A 16503-nucleotide genomic window follows, 5' to 3' on the forward strand; every position below is an offset into this window, starting at 1 on the left:
CAAGATCAGCCCTCTTGAAGTTAGTCCTGCTCCATTTGACCAATTCTTCCTTACAACTATTCATCCTTCGAGACAAATTGGTCCAATGATCAACCGAGCTATTACAAACACTATTCCATCCTTTCCTAATGATATTACCACAGTCAGCATGATCAGCCCAAAAAGCTTCAAATTTAAAGAATTTGGTCCTTATTCCCCTGGGTGTAACATTGAGAACTAAAGGCGTATGGTCAGAGCTAATAGCTGGTAAAGCTGAAAGGGTGGCATGCTGGAAAGCTTCTCTCCATTCCCAATTAGCAAGTACTCTATCTATCCTTTCCTTAGTAACAAACCCATTCCTTGGGTTACTAAACCATGTGTACTTAGTACCTTGCAACTCTAAGTCCATGAGAGCATTCTTGTCAATAAAGTACCTGAAAGTGTCAATCTGACTAGTCGGCTTTGGATGCATCCCCACTTTCTCATGCTGTGCAATAACATCATTAAAGTCGCCAATAAAAGTCCTCGGCACATGCAAATTATTATCCGCACAAGTTAACTCATTCCATAACTCCTTCCTTCTCTTAAAGTCAGGATGGCCATAGACAAAAATTCCTTCCCAGGGATTAACATTAACAGTGCTTATCTGGGCCTTAATAAAGTTATCACACCAAGCATAAACATCGATATTTATATTACTTTTCCAAAAAAGACAGAGCCCTCCGGACAACCCCCGGGACTCAACACAAAATATGTTATCAAAACCTAAGTTTCTCCTAGTCCTAGCACAACTAAGATTACTAGCTTTGGTCTCCATAAGAAACAAAACAGACGGCCTAAGATATTTACAAATACTCCTTAGTTCAGAGACTGTCGATGGGGCCACCATACCTCGACAGTTCCAGCTAACAACAATCATGGCTGCTGGTGGGGCGTGATAAGGCCCGCCTCCTCAGCCATGACCGATCCAGGGACGTATTTGAACTTCTTACCTGCTTTTCCCATTGTTAGGTGTTCATCATCCTCAAACTTGTCAACAAAGACTGCCAGGCTGCTTGTATCCCTAATCCTTTTGGAGTTCAGATTCAGCCTCAGATCAAATGCCAGTTCCAACACACGTTGACTCTCATTCCTCTGCTCCAACCCAACAGCAACCTCCTTCTCTTTATGATGCTGCTCCTCAGCCAATTCAACATAATACTCCTCTCCATTATCCATTCGCTGTATCATGGTTCTACCAGCAGCAGTACGAACTCTCTTCATTTTTGATTTGTCCCTGTAGCTCCACATCTGTCCTGCATCATGCGTAACTATTCGTGTCTCCAAGCCAAAATGCTTGTTAATTTCTGCATCACCATGATGCTTGGCTTGGGCCTGTTTCTTACCAAAAAGCTTCTCCAGTTCTTCCCCAATTGTTAGCTTTCTGGAGTTCCCGCATACATCATGCACTGCTTGTTGGCGCTGGACAGCATCCTCCATCTGCTTGGGCACATCCAAACGACCCTCATTCAGCCTTGTTCTATTACCAAAAGATATGCGCTCCTCATTCCCCCCAACCTCAAGATGCTCGTGACACCCCATAGAAGACGTGGCATTGAGCCTAAATGCACAGCTATCTCCCCCTGCCTCCTGGAGCTTGCCATAACCTTCCCTGGTGTCAGTTCTAGTGTTTGCAATTTTGTCCCCATTTCTCAGAGCTTCCCCTGTTTCACCTTGCAACCTAGAACCGTGGCTTTCCTCTCCTAACGGCGTCTGATGGACGGAATTCGCACTAATAGTTCGCAGCGGCTCTGCTTGTACTCCCCTGCCCGTGCAACTCTCCTCAGTCAAATGCTCCTTCATATGCTCCCTTCTGGTGCGCTCCCCCTCACAATCTTGTTTAGCCTCAGTCCGTTCCCTGTTCATTTCCTTCTCATCCTGCTCCTTCCCCTTGGCTGAGATGGCCCTGGCACGATTAACTCCCAGACCCATCCCATACCTAGGTTGCATATGGTCCCAACTAGCCACTGCCATTGGACTGGTACACTCCTTCTTGGTATGACCTAGGATTCCACAATTCAGACAATAACTATCCTGTATCCTCTCATACTTGAAGTCCACCCAAAGAGTTTGATGATTTTGTGTTGCTAACCAAAAACCCGTTGGCAAGGGCCTGGTGATGTTCATAGTAACCCTCACCCTCAAAAACGTTCTCTGTAGTGTATTATTTAACCTGGGATTTTCTGCTTCCATCACAGTTCCTAATTGCTTACCAATAATTTCTGCTGTTTTCCTTGTTATATAGCTGAGTGGAAGACCATGAATTTGTACCCATAATTCCATATACCTGTGATCCACATCATATAGTGACTCACGTCCGTTCCATATCTGCAGATTAAGAAGATGTCCACGAACGCTCTAGGGCCCTCCATTCCTTATTTGAATCCCTTTTCGCACGTCCTTAAAGTTGATAAGCAATTTATTTCTGCCAACATCAGAAATGGCAATTCCTTCCGGATGGCCCCAGATATCCAGAAGAGCAGTTCTACAGGTATTAAAACTAACTTCTCTGTCTGATAGTATCTTTCCAACCAAGTTAAGATTTTCTGCGTCAAAACTGTCATCCTTAGCAGAGTTTATGGATATAACTTTGCCTTCGATAGTTTGATCCTCTTGACAGGCCATATGTACTGATGTGCAAAAGAAAACTAAAGAGAAAGTATGCAGAAAGAGGTGAGAAGTATACACAAAGAGGTAAATGACAAACAGATAAACACGAAGCTGTTACTCCAAGAAAACACTCCATATGAGAGAGGAACCACCGTTTATGTTGTGTATTTTTTCTTTGGCCATACAAAAACACTCATACACTCACTCACACACACCAACCATGCCATTTGTGTGTTAAGTGTTGACATTGGTACTATTGGGCTGGACTAGATGGGCTTCTCTGTGATGAACCCAGCCCATCAACAGTTCCAGTTCCAAGGTGTTTGTAAGTAATAAGGAGAAAAGAAAAGAGAAAAAACAAGTATTATATTTTATATAAATATGAAAGAGTAGAAAGAAATTATTGGTTTACCTCATAAAATAATAATAATTAGGTTAGATATACAATAAAATTAGATATTAATATAAAATATATATTAAAAAATAAATTAAATAATATATATTTATATTAAATATACCGTTATTACTTTTAATATATACTTAATATTTTTGAATAAATAAAAGCTTTTAACTAAACATAAAACACCATATAGTCAACTTCATGAGATGATGAATCTCGTGCCACGTGTTGAGATAAGAAATTGAATCTCTAACAAGTATGAAGAAACGCTCGTTTAGTCGTTTTTAATTTGCATGCTTCCTACTAATTCCTATAACATTATTATTATAAAATAAAGTACTCCACAAACCACCGTGTATTATATCTTTGTATTATTAGAAGTGTGAAGGAAATGATGGCTGCAATTAAAAAAAAAAAACGATAAAAACCATGTTAGTGGGAGAAGCAGGAGAGAACAATCGAAGACTGGTGGAACCATTTGATAAGGTGCAAAAGAAAAAACAATGGAAATACCGACCCTACCCTTTGTTCTTTGTCACACACAACTTGCCTTATTATTATTATTCATTGTGGAAAGTATGTAGCACTTATTTGTTAAATCATTGTGAAATAGAGATCAATTGCTAGATATTATAATTAAGAATCAACATAATAATCATAATTATTCGAAAGTGTTACGGGGTATCAAAGGGCTTCTAAAGAAGCAGCCCTTTGATTTGTTTAATTTTAAATTAATTAAAGCTTATCTAGACAACTTTTTCACCAATTTCTTTATTAATTTATTATCCCAAGCTAAGGGTCACATCGGCGAGTTGTGTTACATGGTTTTTGACCTACTAACCTTAACTTGTGCATTATTATTAGAGATAAATATGTTTACTTTAATTGTAACTAGTTAATTTACATATCCTAATGGTTGCAATAATAATCATTATTTCATCTCTATCTCTTCATATTGCAAAAAAGTTGAAAATGAAATAAAAAATTACAAGAATGCTCATCAAGATCATCAACACATGATCACAACTCGCTCCCCGCATTTTACAAAAAAACCCAAAATTTTAAAATTAAAAAAAGAAAAAGATGCTCATGCCCTCAATTTTAATTAATAGGTAAAGTATATTTTTTTTCCCTAAAATTTAGCAAAAATTTTAAAAATATCCTTAAGTTTTGTTTCAATCTTAGCCCAAAAGTTTTCGATTTGCATCAACTATATCTCTAACCGCTAATTTTTCAAAAATTTGAAGACTAATGCAACGACAAAATTTTTGTTGAATTGGTCTTAAATTTTTTGAAAATTTAGCTATCAGGAATATATTTGATATAAATCAAAAATTTTTTAGACAAAATTAAAACAAAAAGAATATTTTTAAAACTTTTACTAAACTTTAAGAATAAAAAATTTACTTTACCTTTAATTAATTAATAATTAAAGGGTAATAGTAGTTATATGGCTCATCATGTCTCCAAGGGCTTCAAACAAACTTGAACTCCATACTTGGGCTTGATAGTGAGGACAACCACAGGGGCATGAAGGTAATTTTCAGAAATGGTGAAGCTATAGCGAGAGATTAACATAGCTAATATGATTTTAGCTTCCATTAATGCAAATGCTTGCCCAACACAATTTCTAGGGCCAGATGCAAATGGTAAAAAACGACCAGGGGTATATGACTTTGAAGTAAACCTCTCTGGATTAAACTCATTTGCATCTTTGCCCCATAATTTTTCACTATGGTGAATCGCCAACACAGGGATCCAAATTGATAATCCTTTAGGGATATAAAGGTCACCCAATAATATATCTTCAAATGCCATTCTTGGTAGCACTAATGCTGGCGGATAAAGCCTCATTGACTCATTTATTACCATATGCAACTGCAAAGGAAAAAAAAATATCAACTTTTGTTAGTTCATTATTGTGTAGAGTTAGTGTATCTAAAATATTCTTTATTATATGTAAGTTATAAAAAATTATATTAATATTATTTTTATTATTTTTAATAAATTAAAGCATTAGTACTTATTGTCCATTGATACATTACTATATATAATTTGAGAAGCTATAATACGGTGAAAATTCAGGTACAGTCGACTTCATGTGAAGTTAATATCGAGAGTCGTTAGATGATTTGACTAATTTGACTAAATTTTCATTTAACAACTTTCAGATATCAACTTTATATGAAGTCGACTTCGCCTGAGTTTTCAGCTTATAATATATACTTGCAGGAAGTGCTATAAATCATTGACCATCTTTTTTGGGGGAGAAAAAATCTAGCTTTAAATTTGGTTCACATGAATTTGCCATTTTCTATATAAAAAAGGTGAAATATTTTCGAAGTGGGTAGTCCTGAAAATTGGTGTGAAGTAGAATTGGGTCAACTCGTTTTATTTCCTTTTTGGTTTCTTTTAGAGAAAATTACAAAAATGTGAAATAAAGCCTCAAAGATTATTAGCTAAAACTACGTGCGTGTACCAATCTTCCTTTTCTTAATAAAAGTATGGTAGTAACGTTATTCAGAAAACGAATTATAATTGCTTTTAACTTTTGAGCACTATAAGATCCATTCCCCCATAAAATAAAATAAATAAAAATCTGTTGAGCACTTGGAAGCTCTAAAAGTAAGATAACCCCCCATTATAAATAAATATTTTTGACAATATTACCAACTACCGGCGCACGAGTGCAAAGATGATCTTTCAATAAATTATATTTTTGGACATATCTAGGTTAGCTACTATATTAAAATATTTATAAAAATACTTTCCTTTCTAAAACATCATGCTAATAATAACTTAAAAGCCTAGCTTCTTAGATTAATTAGGCTTTTTGGTTTAAGAAAGAAACTACTTACATACAGCTTATATAAATAAACTTATTTATAGGATACTTCATTTTCATTTGTAGGATCATTTTATTTGAGTTTAATCATTAATGACCTAGTTAGAAGGTTTTCTAAATTTGAGTTGTGCACGATTTTAAAGGTAGTTGTAGTGTCAATAGGTTCTATAAATATTAAAGACTAAGAGTAACAATTTTTATATAAAAAATAACTTTTATCCACCTGCTACATCCCCTGAAAATTAGCCTACAATGAATCTTTAATTTCTCTCTTCTTTTTTAAGTGACATACACATTGGTTTCACCCTCATCAATCACGGGAAGGGAGTTTAAAGGGAATAAAAAAGAAAATGTGAAGAAGAATATATATTCTTTTATTTGTCAATTAGAGAATATACTTTTAAAATGAGTATTTTTTATCTACTTGTTTAATTTCAACAGTGCTATTCACTTAAGTATAAAGTTAGAACTCAAAGAAAAGAGAGAATATTAGAAAGAATAGAATGATCTAAATTAGAATGGTTACAATTATTAATATAAAAGTGAAATACGGTCTTGTATATTAGTTTGACTAACTAACATTCTATAATGTACTCTAACATTCTTCACTCATGATAAAATATTAACTTTTTATGTAAAAGGTTAAATAGATTGAAATGAATTGAGAAAGTTGTAACTAAGTAAAAGAATACTGAGACTTACAAGAGTGAGCTTGGAGAGTTGATCCAGGGAGGGAATTCCAGAATCATTACATGTGCTTTTAAGTTCATCTCTAACTTTTTGTTGCCAAGAGGGATTTGATGCTAACAACATAACTGTCCATGTAAGTAACAATGCAGTAGTTTCATGGCCAGCAAAAAAGAATGTCTTGCATTCATCCATCACCAACTGAAGATCCAAACTATTTTTCTTCTCCATTTCATTCAGCAACATCCCTAACAAATCATTTCCATACGATTCACTCCTTCCAATTTCGACGCAGTCTTTTCTACTCTGGATTATCTCCATCAATAGTTTCTCTACTTCCATCTTCAATGACTTTATCTCTCTGTTATATTTGCTCGGAAAATACCTAATTTAAATTTATGACATAATATAAAAAATTTTATACGATAAATGTGTACATTAAAAATCAACCGTCATAAACAGAAGCAGAAGTAGAGTACGAGTACGTACCTGCTTCCAGGAAAGCAAAGATGGCGACTGGCTTGAGCACAACGAGTTTGCAGAACTTTTAGAAGATGGAATATCTTCTTACCCTTCTGATAGCTTGTGCCGAACTCGGTTCTAGAGATAATATCAGCAGTAAGTTTGGTCATGTATTCCCCAATCTCCACTTCGGTTCGGCCACTATCCAATGCGTTTTGTAGAGATTGAAGCATTTCTTTGGTGCACTCAACCATGTTTCCTGCATATCCTTTGAGCCTGTCTCCACCGAAAGCAGGGGCAACGATGTGTCGTTGATGGTACCAATCTTGACTATTGGCCATCAACAATCCTCCTCCGATGAAATGCTTTGATCCCTGCCTTTGGTGCCATGACCGCCCGGAAACCGTGCTGCATTTAGAAAGAAACTCTTTGATCAATTCTGTCTCTGCTATACACAACCTTGGTTCTGTTCCGTTCCAGTATACAAATCTCTTACCTGCATACATAACTACATCGATTAAACATTTAAACTTATGTATTATTATTTTTTAATATATATTTTATATTTCAACATGTACTCTGTTCAATTTGATAACATTGTTGTTTAATGGTTGATATGGTTTAGTTACAGACCATATTGGGAAGACCAGAGGAGAAAGTGCGGAAGGAGGCGACCGACAATATCATGGTTTATGGTTTTCATATCGTCAGAGGTTGTTTTGGAGATAAGAGAAGCCATGTCCAAGATGTTGCCGCTGAAGAATCTAGGCTTTGGGCCGTGGACGCCTTGCATCTCCATGATTTTCTTGATTCGCAGCGGGGTTAGCCAGTAGCATGAGATGGTTTCATAGGCTACCTTAAGTAGCAGACTCACCATCAATGTGCCCAAAAGAAGGATTGTTACCACCACCATAGCCATGGATGGCACCAACTATTTATAAATATATTTATATTAGGTTAGTTGCTAAGTGGTATGGTAATCTGGGAATGAATTTGATGCGTGACTCAACATCTATATATAGTAGGAATTTGTGGGGCTTCTCTTCATTTTATATACATGATCATATACTAAGTTATTTTACAAAACTAGTCATCACTTCACAGATTTCTTCCCTTTCTTTACTCAAGTTTTTTTAATCATCTATTTTCCTCCCATCATTTAAGTTATTTCATTTCTTTATACCAATTAATTATCTATTAAATTATTTTATTTAATATATTTATTCATTAATTACTTCTCACATGAATATATTTTCATACGAACATAATAATTAAAAAATATGACACTTTAATCAAATACTCCAAATCAATAAATAATTGTTATTATTTGATCATATTAGATATACACTAAAATTAATTATCAAATTCAGTAATAAATATATAGAATACACATTAAAATATTAAATACACATTAAAAATAAATTAAAATATTAAATATATATTAAAAATAAATTAAATTATACATATATTTATACTCAATATATAGTGCTAATTTTAGTGGTTGATTTTGATTTGTATTACATTTAACACATAAATATTAGGTAACTAAGGATAAGTTTAGATTGGCTTTTGAAAAAAATACTTGTTTTTTCATTTTTTTAAAGATTTTTTTAAATTGACGTGCTTGCTTCGACACCATTAAATAGATCGATAAAGAATTTTCAATAAAAAAATTATTTTTTAGTGAGTTTGGCAAATTTCAAGCACTAACAAAATAAAAAAGATATGTTTTGACAAGTTGCAATTTATATTTTTTTAAAGATTTTTTTTCTTAACAAAATATTTTTTACTTAATAAATAAATAGTACTTTTATCTTATTGTACCCAAATAATTGATAAATAAAAAAAACATTTTACCTGAGATATTAAACATAAAATTACTTCTATTTTTTTTAATTTTAAAAAAAATTAAATTTTTTTTTTAAAGTTCACCCAAACAAACTCAAAAGCTATTTTACATTTAGATAAACTTTTTAAAAAGAACTTTGAAGTATTATTTCTTTTTTTCAAAGCAAGCTATTATTAGTTTTTAGAAAAAATAAATAATTTATTTTTAATAAAAATATTTTGTCTAAAAAATATATTTAAATAAGCTCTAAATTAAATAAAAATATTTTATTTAAAAAAATATACTTTTTATTTTAAAAAATCAATCCAAACTAATACTAACATTTTTTCTTTGTTTTTACTTCAAATTTAAAGTAACCATAATCTTTTTTTTTTCTTTCTAAAAATATCTATCCCTTAACAATTTTTTTATATTTAATAATAAAATAGAGTGTATTGAATCTAGATAAAAAAAAAAATAATGACATTTCCTTTCCACCTACGTAACTTTGTAAACAGCAAGCAGGAATCATTAAAGGATGAGTTGCTCTGCTAATATAAGAGTTTGATATAAAGAAAACAGGGTACTCATCTTCACTTGTTTTAATTTGTGCTTATGCCAATGATCTGCCCTGCTCTTGAACCATGAATAATTCCATCCACAACTACAAGATTAAGAGAATTTGTTCGCCTAATTACACCTTAACACTCGCGCTATTACAAAGTTAATATATTCTTTCTCTAGAAGATTTTTGTTTGGTTCAAAATTTTCTAAAAGACTTTATTTAGTCATGTTTGGAGACTAAGGATGGCATGATAATAACCATGCAAAATAAGGGAATTAAAAACTGTTCGTGCAGTCAGGGACGGTGCGATAATGTGTGCACATAAATGGTAAAATCTTAAGGTCCACCATTAGAAGAGGAATATTGGAATTATTGTAAATTGATTTTCGATATTAATCTTCATTTTTAGATACAAGTACAAGTAGTAAGAAATTGATTTGAGGCACAAAACATTTTACTGATCCTAAGACTGCATTTGTTTATAGGCACGAAATATTGAGATATCAATAAAAGACACAAAATTATGTTTGAATTAATGTATTTTATATCTAAAAAAAACACAAAAATACTACTATCAAGAAATAACTTATTTTTTATGTTTTTAATTATTATTGTTAATTTTTTATAATTATATTTTTTATTATTATATTTTTTTTCTAAACTTTTTAAATGAAAAAAAATTAAACTTTCATAATTTATTCTAATTTATCATCAAATAACATATAAAAATATTTATTTTTATATTTCTGTCTTTTGTATCTTATTTTCGTTTTGTTTTATCCTATTTTAAGAACCAAACGCAGCCTAAATGCCTAAAACAAGTGGCATCCAAGTCCATGGACATCCTTTTTTCTCCGACCCCTTTTCTTTATTGACTATTCAATTTATATTTTTAATACAGTAGTAATGATAAACATGTTTGTGTTGTTTTAAAAAGTGAAACGGGTTATTTAAACATGTTCATCTTCGGTTATTAATTTAATTCACTTACACCACTGATAACTTCTTCTGCACGATAAATTTTATTAATCAAAGGACATCATTACGTTATATGTGTTATGAGATCGTTTATACATAAATCTTACTTGATCTGTATTCATACTAATACTCCTATATATACTAAAAAAAGAGAAAAAGAAAAAAAAAGAAAAAGTAAATCCGGTAGGTATAGAAGAAGTAAATTTTATGATGCCCTTTCTTTTTATAGTGAATTTGATACTATTTTTTAGATTTAAATTTTTTAAAGTTTGAATTTTATTTTAGAGAGTAAAGTGTGATCTTCTACTCTTGAATAGTTTCTCTTTTATATTTATTTTTGGTCCCACATATGAAATCAATGGTGAGAGATCACACTCTACTCTCTAAAATAAAATTCAAACTTTAGAAGATCCAAATCCTTATTTTTTTTATATGAAAGAGTTTTAAATGTACCGAAAACACCAGTGTTCCAATTATTTTAACTATTGATCTAAATTATAAAAATATATATAATATATATTAATTGAAATCAACTGTTAAAACAACTAAAACACCGGTGTTATCTGGTACACTTAAAATTTTTTCTATATTTTATATAATAACATCCCATACCTACATATCTATAGGTTAAATAAGATCCTAAAAAATATAATTAAGTAGCACACACAGGCACTATGAGGACCAGCCAAAAATTGTTTTTAATAATGAAAATGATGCATTGGTCAAAGAGGGATCCCCATCGAATCCACCTCTTCATGTTTCCTACTTTATGTTTTTAATTGAATCCCACTCTTTTTTGCTCGTTCGAATAGCTAAATACTTCAATTTAAATTTGTTATATTGCGAGAGAGTGCTTTGTAGGCACTGATAAAAAAGGAATTTAGGACTTAAAGAAAAAAAAAATAACAAAATGGTATATATGATAAAGCATTTCATGTTGGTACGTTAGAATATTGCTTTTTCTAAAAACAAGAAAATAAAACCGAATACCTTTCACATTTAGTAATTGAAAAGATTGATGATGATTACAGAGATCAAAGCAACAAATGTGTTAGTTCTATTTGTTAATTTTATTTTAGTGTATAATGCCATTACCAATGTTGTAGATGAACTCATCAGCACATAGATTTTATGGGAGTTTTATGTTTGCTAGTGTAGGACGGCGCATCATGATAGATCATGGTCTCCCTCGAATGTTTATAAAAACAAACGCTACACATTTTGCATGCAAATATCTTATTTGGACGCCTTCAGAAAAAAAGAAAATAAACATGTGTAAATTAAAGGACAAAAATAATTAAAATGATGAGAAAATGAGATTTGCATTCATAAGTACAAACACACACAATATATTGTGACATAGAAAATTGTTAAGTTAACAACCTATGAAGTACGGACACTTGGTTGAGTTGCCGTGTCGGACACATTTTAGACACGATACTCGTTTGATACTCGTGTCTGCTGTGTCCAACCGTGTCTTAATAAAAAATAAAAAAATTTTCGTCGGACACGTTTTTCTTGAAATAAATTTAGATACAGTATATATTATTATTTATTAAAACAAAAAAATATTTTAAATACTTGATATAATTAAAATAAGACATTAAAAATAATAAAAAAATTAATTTATATTTCAATATCAATAAAATATTAAAATATCATTACAATTTATCTAAAAAATTATTTTATATTATATATATATATATATATCCCATGTCTTATATCCTTATCCGTAAATCAAAGTTAACAACAGCTAAATGAATCTCTCATTATATAAACATATCACTCTTATTTGCTTTTTTCGATGTGAGACTAATATCAAATACTAACTTTGACACTTGCAACATTAACAAAAATAATAAAGTAGTACTGTTGAACCGTTGATTGCACCAATGAATTATTAAGATACCTAGCTGCTACCACTTATTACGAGATTCAGCAGCATCAGCAACTTCAATTCTTGACCTTTAATTGCTGCTTGTTCATGGCCTGCTTCCTCTGGCATTTCAGCTTTTCTTCTCTTTTACACGATATATATGAGCTGCATGCATCATGAATTTTGAACGATTTGAAATTAATTATATATTATTCTTCTTATCAATTAGCCCATTCTTTCTTGTTATATTTCCCAATAAATAAATATATATCTGCACCAAGTTTCATGTGATCAGAACTAAGGAATGATGATGTCAGTACGTATATACATATATGTCACATATCTAATATAATAATTTAATGCTACTATCAAGTTCTGACCTTCTCATCACAAAAATACTAAGATAGAAACAAGTCAAATTTCAAGACACATAACTGAAGATACACTAAGTTAAATTATTGAATCAAAGTGATAAATATTACGAAGCATTGAAAGTAATTATTGATGTGATTTAAAATTGAATAATAATTGTACGTTAGGGCTTGTTTGGACAGTACTATATATGGTAGTGTTTGAGACACTTGTAAATGTAACAAAGATAGAGAGAGATACATAATAATGTTGGTATGCTAGGCTTGCATGTTACTTGTGCAAGGCTTTACAACTCACCATCAACTATATCCTGTTGTAGTCATCATGTTAAGCTAAATTTATTGTAAGAGAAACTATTCTCATCAACTTAGGAGGTATATCCTATAAAATACGGACACTTTGTTGAATTATTGTATTTAGTGTCGGATATATTTTGGACACGATATTTATTAATATTTATCTGACATGTATGTTTGCTGTGTTTAAACCAAAAAATCTTTACTGGACACGCTTAGACACACCTAAATATCATCACGTGTCAGTATATATTCAGTTTTATTTTTAACATATATTTTTAAAATAAATTTAGATATAGTATATATTATTATTTATTAAAACAACAAATATTTTAAATACTTGATATAATTAAAATAAGACATTAAAAATAATTAAAAAAATTAATTTATATATTTTAATATCAATAAAATATTAAAATATCATTATAATTTATCTAAAAAGTACTTTATATTTTATATGTATACATGTTTACGTGTCTTATAAAATTTTAAAATTCACGTATCGACATGTCCTATGTCATGTTGTATCCTGTCACCGTGTCAGTTTCCATACATCATAATTTATATCAAAATCTTAATAAATGTAATCCTCCTCGTCTTATTTCAGTGAGGATTTTTTTGCAAGCATGATATAAGGATTGACTAGGGCTTATAATAATGCAGGACTTGAAGGAATAACCCTCTCTTTTATTTCGTACATCTATTTTTTTTGTGACTTTTTTTTTGTGACTATTTCGTACATCTATTTAATTATGAGTTCAAACTTTTAGGAAAAGATAATAAATATTTAGAAAACAATAAGAAATTAATTTAAGATAATCTAAAATTATTTTATTTTGCATCCTATAATTGTGAATGTACATTTTATTTTGTAAAGTAGTGAGTAATACTTATTGAGAAAATATAGGAAATTAACTTTTAGTTAGTTGATATTAACTATTTGTTTTTTTTTAATTTATAATATAGAATTTAAAGTTAAATATTTATGATAAAATTTAAAATAAATAAAATAATTAAAAAAACTGATATTAACTAAAAAATTAACTCTTTAACATTACTATCATAATTATTAGTCCGTTGTCCTTTCCCTTTTCATCATTATATATATATATATATATACACACTTCTCCGAATACATAAAAATAATTTTACTAGGCTGAAAAGTAAGATAGATTAGGAATATGAAGAGAAAAGCCAGTGAAACAAATTTATTAGGGTAAAAATTTACTTTTAACTAGGTTATAATTAAGTAAATTTGGTGAGGGTATATAAAATCTGTAAGCTAAGTCAAGACTTATTAGCATTTACAATGGACTATTTTCAGAGTAAAAATATTTGATAACAAAAAAAATAATTAAAATTAATTAGAATTTATTTTATTTAATATTCATTAATTGTTATAATAATTAATAAATATTAAATAAGATAAATTTTGACTATTTATTTTAATTTATCCCTAATATTACTATTTTCAGAAAATGAAAATAATTTTTCTAGGGAATACTTGACTATTACACTATATATAGGACCCCCAAAAGCTGATATATACTAAAGAAAATGCTTTAGAAACTTGAAAGGACAGAAACGATTTGCGTCTCTTGAGAACACAGGATCATATTCACATCTAAATTAAAATGCTTACTATAACAAGTTAAGGTATGTTATCTAACTTGAAATTTTATACTTGTTAGATCTAAATTGACTTGATCATAGAAATATCTTGTAACTTATTACAAATAGATAGATTAGTAAATTAATATAATTAGAATCCATACTTACCCGTGGTCCGTGGATTATATTATAATCGAAAACTGAATTTCTTTTCATCATATCTAATAATCAAAATACGAGGGCCCTTGCCTTGAAGTTCTTAGTTCTAAAGCGAAAGATGCTTTTGACAATTTTTTGTGTGTGTAATTATTTAATTGAATTGATGCTTTTCAAATTAAACCAGCATGACAAGTTCGTTTAACTCTTATTAGAAACTTTCGCTCTTTAATTTCTTGTGTACATTTATAAAAATTTCAATTCATCTTTCGCAAGTTCACATAATCACGTTATCTTCTCTTTTCTTTTCATTTTACATTGTGTTCCATTAAAATTTGAAAGCAATGTGATTTTCATATTTTTTCTCAATTTTAAAATCTTAATTTCTCCCAAATTTCATCATTATTTTTAATCAATTAGGTTAAAATTTTGAACTTCTTCATACGCTTTTAATCCCGAATTTCAACGAGCACGTCTATTAGTTTTTTAGCTTTCACTTTTCTAAGATTTTTTTCAAATCTTATTAGCTAGAGATGGCGATAAAAAAGAAAGAAAAAAAAAATGAAAATATAGAGTTTGAATCTTTATTTTTAGAAAAATTTAAAAAAAATCTTTGACATGTATCAAAAGAGAATTGTGACGTATTATTTCGTACAACATTTTTAAATCGAGCGTTTTTTATATATCGTAACGGCCGCTTCCATCGTCTACAATAAAAAAAAATCGTTACAAGGGATTTTTTCGATACCAATATCTTTTTATCTTTCAATTTAATTGATTTTCTTTGAATTCTTACCCTTCTTTGCAAAAAGATAAGAAGAAGTACATATTCAACAATATTATTCGAAATTTCTTAGAGTTCTGGTTGAAGAGCAATTTATCAGTAATCATTATATATATATTATAACTTTATAAGGGATAATTTATTCTTTATTTTAGAGAATTAGGTAAAATTTACCCGTAAAAATTATAATATTATGCGATGAATTGATTTATCTTAAAAATCTAAATTATTATAGGTAAGGTCAAAGATTCCATATTGCAGAACACAAATTAAAGCATAGAGAACCAACTAGAGAATGTTGTTTCGAATTTTAATTAGAAAGGGAGTAATATATAAGTATGTCGCAGGAAATTAAACGCTGACCATAATTATAAAATTTTGGCGGAGATTATGAATAACACAATAATAACAGTCTCACTTTATAGCACATGCATGGAGAATTAAAGACGAGTCAACGTGAAGCATGTTCATATATATAATTCAAATTACTTTTTGAATGCCAATAAGTCTTCTATTCTCTTTTACCCTTTAATTTGGCAGGCCATATATGTATGTAGTGGATTGGGAATCCATACATCATACATGTCATTTGGATCAATAATGACCGAATTTTATATTTTTTTAAAATATTTTCTTCTAATATTATGTCATAAAATTATTTTTTAAAAAAATTTAAACTGGTATATAAGAAAAAAATACGTAAATAATTATATATCTATTACTGTGTGCAAATTAGATAACTAGATATGGTATCAAAAATAACTCTAATCATGTTATTTAATTTGAGTGTTGTGTTAATTTCGAATAAATCATCCGCTCGGATATAAAATATTGTTCATTTTGTTTCTTTGCATGTTTAGACACTAAAACTGTGTAAAACCCATGCAAAAGCATATATATCACAACACAAGGTGAGGTATATACCCTGCATATTAACCAAGTTAGATTATTATTCTTCATTAAATAGAAAAGAAATTAACAAAAAACTGGGTATAATCATATCAGAATCTAGTCC

The 16503-nt window shown here is 30.0% G+C and overlaps 1 protein-coding gene across 1 annotated transcript; it reads right to left on the reverse strand.

Annotated features, from left to right (window-relative positions):
• Positions 1 to 3868: 3868 nt before the first annotated feature.
• Positions 3869 to 8035, reverse strand: LOC130973612 (cytokinin hydroxylase). Its single transcript, XM_057898233.1, has 4 exons — positions 7656 to 8035; positions 7050 to 7518; positions 6576 to 6945; positions 3869 to 4906 (listed from the first exon to the last, which is right to left on the reverse strand). The coding sequence occupies exons 1-4, from the start codon at positions 7939 to 7941 to the stop codon at positions 4487 to 4489; spliced, it is 1545 nt and encodes a 514-aa protein (XP_057754216.1). The 5' UTR covers positions 7942 to 8035; the 3' UTR covers positions 3869 to 4486.
• Between the last annotated feature and the right edge of the window lie 8468 nt (positions 8036 to 16503).

The sequence above is a fragment of the Arachis stenosperma genome, chromosome 4 (genome assembly GCF_014773155.1).
Source record: "Arachis stenosperma cultivar V10309 chromosome 4, arast.V10309.gnm1.PFL2, whole genome shotgun sequence".
Taxonomy (NCBI): Eukaryota; Viridiplantae; Streptophyta; class Magnoliopsida; order Fabales; family Fabaceae; genus Arachis; species Arachis stenosperma.